Source organism: Bidens hawaiensis, unplaced genomic scaffold, assembly GCF_021521415.1.
Source record: "Bidens hawaiensis isolate Kalapana, Puna unplaced genomic scaffold, B.hawaiensis_p1.1 tig00027401_1, whole genome shotgun sequence".
Classification (NCBI taxonomy): domain Eukaryota; kingdom Viridiplantae; phylum Streptophyta; class Magnoliopsida; order Asterales; family Asteraceae; genus Bidens; species Bidens hawaiensis.
Window position 1 is genome coordinate 82,881 of NW_027494441.1, and position 3,398 is coordinate 86,278.

Genomic DNA, 3,398 nt, shown 5'->3' on the forward strand with positions numbered 1-3,398 from the left:
ATAAATTTATAAAAATGGATTAAAGGGTGACCCCGCAAACCTGACACGTTGACAAGAACACGCCCCGTTTAACTAAACGTGTTCACTGCGTTCAACCCGAACCCATGGATTTCGTGTTACGTTCATGTTCATGTAGAATATTATCTTCTAAACTATTACCAGCCAATATTGAAGATAATAGACCTCTCGGCAGCTTTGCGACCCGACTCACTGTCCAATCATCCTCGTCTTGACTGCACAAACAAATTCAATTCGAATCTCTTTCTTTATACAACTATGCATACAATTTGAACTAAAAGTCAACAACTTGCCTGATATTGTTCATGATAAACCTTTGCAGCCTTCCCATGAGCCAATAACATGTTATGCATAGGCATAGCAAAAAGAGGCGCAATATCAGAATAACATGTTACCAAACGGTTGGTTTATTGTGATCTAGTATTTTACGCGGTCTTCAAAACTCTTGAAACAAGTTTCTGGAAAATGTATGAATTCATCCCAGCCTGCAAGAAAGATGTTATAATAATAACATGATTAACAAAATATTCATGAGCTTAACAAACGTTCTACCATCGTATATGAACACATAATGATTGAAAAACGTGTTTGAAGGGTCTTTGGAAACTCCCATGACTGAAAAAACATTCAAAGTGTTGTTTGTCGCACGCTGTCAATATATTCTTATGCCTTAACATTGATTGATTCAAACTACTTTCATTTTTTTTATTGAACATATATGATTAAACATTTTAAAAAAATATATGTAATAAAAACTTCTTAAAAAATAGATATGAAAACCGTACTTATAAATAGACGCAAGCTTTTGATCGTATATTATTACATTGTTGGTGCATAATACTTTGAACGTATCTTGATGCAAGGACAGACCCAAGCATTGTCGAAACGGATGAAAAATTCTTTATACGTAATTTGATATATGATACTCATTTTTTATATATAATATACGAAGAGCAACACCGTTTCACCAGTTATATTCAAGTTCTCCCACCAAATAAGTTTAGAGGGTATTAAGTGTTGCATCTTTGAATCGGTCCATTCACAAACATATATGTTATAATATAATAATTGTAAGTTGCACCTGTTTTACTAAATAGGTCATGCATGTTTACTTCTATTCTAATAATTCCAAAACAAGACATTCTCATTCAATCCCATGTCATCTATAAATACAAACCATCAACACAACCTTAAAACTCCAACCTTAGCCAAAACAAAATCATTTAAGATTTAACTGCTTTCACTTTCCTAAAAAAGAAACCATGCAACGTGCAGCCATGTTAAACACCATCAAACGCCAAATAGCATTGCAAAAGGCCCAACGAGAGGTTCAACCCGCGTGTGATGTTTTCATAAACCATCGTGGGATCGACACTAAAAGATCAATTGCCTCTTTGCTCTACCACCAACTCGTGTTGTCAAGAACCCCGTCGTTTCTTGACAACAAGAACATGAAACCGGGTGATAAACTTTTTGAGCATATCGATAATGCAATAATGGGGTGTAATATTGGTGTTGCGGTATTTTCACCCCGTTATTGTGAATCTTATTTTTGTCTTCATGAACTCGCTCTAATGATGGAGTCGAGGAAAAAAGTCATTCCTATATTTTGTGACGTGAAGCCCTCTGAGCTTCGGGTCACTGATAATAAACTATGTTCTCGGTCTGATATTAGAAGATTCACTTACGCGATTGAAGAGGCTAAGAATACCGTAGGACTCGCATTCGACACTAATAAAGGGTTTGCTTATATATTCACTTTATTCATTTCTTTTTTATTTTCTATGAAAATTTTGACACTTAACCAAAATTTACAGGAATTGGGCGGATGTGGTAACATATGCAACCGAGTTGGTTCAAGAAAGCTTGATTGAGATCAACAAAGAGAAGAATGTTGCTCAGCCCATTGAAATCGTGTATTAAAACCTGCTTGCGGGAACTAATATCGACCTTACTTATGACGATTTTTTTGTTTAATTTTTTATACAATAATGGCATAATGCCCTTTTTAAGGTTGGTAGTGTAAATTAGTTGCACATATTTTAATTTTCTTGTAACTCTATTCCTTCATGCATTTTTACTGTTTGAATAAAAGCTCACCGCAGATTTATTTTATTTTATTTTATTTTATTTTATTTTATTTTATTATTTTAAATGTTCATATAAAATACACTTGACAGTAATGGGCGTATACAAATACTTTTAGACACATAACATTTCGTAACAAAATTAAGTAATGATAATGATATGTGCAAATCAAAGATCACAAATATCAGGCAGGCCATTGTTTCCCAACGAGTCAAAGCTTCTTTTGACTTTCTTGGTCAAATTGACTACTTGTCAAGTACAAAAACAGAAGTAACATTATGACGGTTGATGGTTGAAATGTTACGATGAACTAGTCTGTGTAGATTTCTGTTTATGTGTAGTTTCCTATCATAAAGACGTATTTTTCAAAGATAATTTCATCCCTAATATATATTTTTATGGAAAATTGGAAATTAATAATCCCAACTTTTGTGTATTGGCTCATAATAATCTCAACTTTAAAAATCACTACCAGCGGTTCTAACTCTCAACTATTTTTGTCTCAATGGACCTCCGTTAAAAAACACTCACGCGGCCAGGTTTTTTTCCGAGTTTCAAACCGATGTTTTAGGACTTTTGATCGGAAGAACAATACGATTCGATTGATGTAAAATTTATCTCGAAATGGTGATTCAAATGACTTGATTTTTGTTAGTTGGAAATTCAAACACCCGAATTGAAGCATTGTTTCGTCAATTTGATCACCGTTTCAAGATAAGTTTTACATCGGTCGACTCGTATTGTTCTTTCGATCAAAAGCCCTAAAACATCGGTTTAAAACTCGAAAAAAAAACATAATTACGTTAAATGTTTTTTAACAGAGGTCCATTGAGACAAAAGTAGTTGAAAGTTTGGACCGCTGATAGTGATTTTTAATTTTATTATCAACCGATACACAAAAGTTGAGATTATTTATTTCCTATTTGCCTATTTTTATTGTTTTTGTGTTGATTTTTTGTAATGTATAGGCTGTCTATGTAGTTTAGTTATTTTATGTTTGTTTAGAGTAGGCAAAGGGATGGCTTAGGGGTTGCATGTATAACCGGTGTTCCTTTAACTTATATATTATGTTTAACACATTAACCTTTTTGCATTATGGTTTTGGTTCCGGATCGCAAATTTTCATTGGTTCTTTGGAGGTACAAGTTGAACATTTAACTCCATGACTCCACCGACGGCCCATGCGCGTTAGGAATCTAAACAAAAATATATGTTTTGTAAAAGGCCCCGGATTTTTGTGCGCTTTAGGCCCCTAGAATGGTTGAGTCATCCTGCTTGACTTGAAAATATTT

The 3,398-nt window shown here is 33.8% G+C and overlaps 1 protein-coding gene across 1 annotated transcript; it reads left to right on the plus strand.

Annotated features, from left to right (window-relative positions):
- The first annotated feature begins 1,210 nt into the window (after window positions 1–1,210).
- LOC143575439 (putative 2' cyclic ADP-D-ribose synthase BdTIR) lies at window positions 1,211–1,941 on the plus strand. The gene is made up of 2 exons (XM_077059820.1): window positions 1,211–1,759; window positions 1,836–1,941. The coding sequence occupies exons 1-2, from the start codon at window positions 1,281–1,283 to the stop codon at window positions 1,939–1,941; spliced, it is 585 nt and encodes a 194-aa protein (XP_076915935.1). The 5' UTR covers window positions 1,211–1,280.
- The last annotated feature ends 1,457 nt before the right edge of the window (window positions 1,942–3,398 follow it).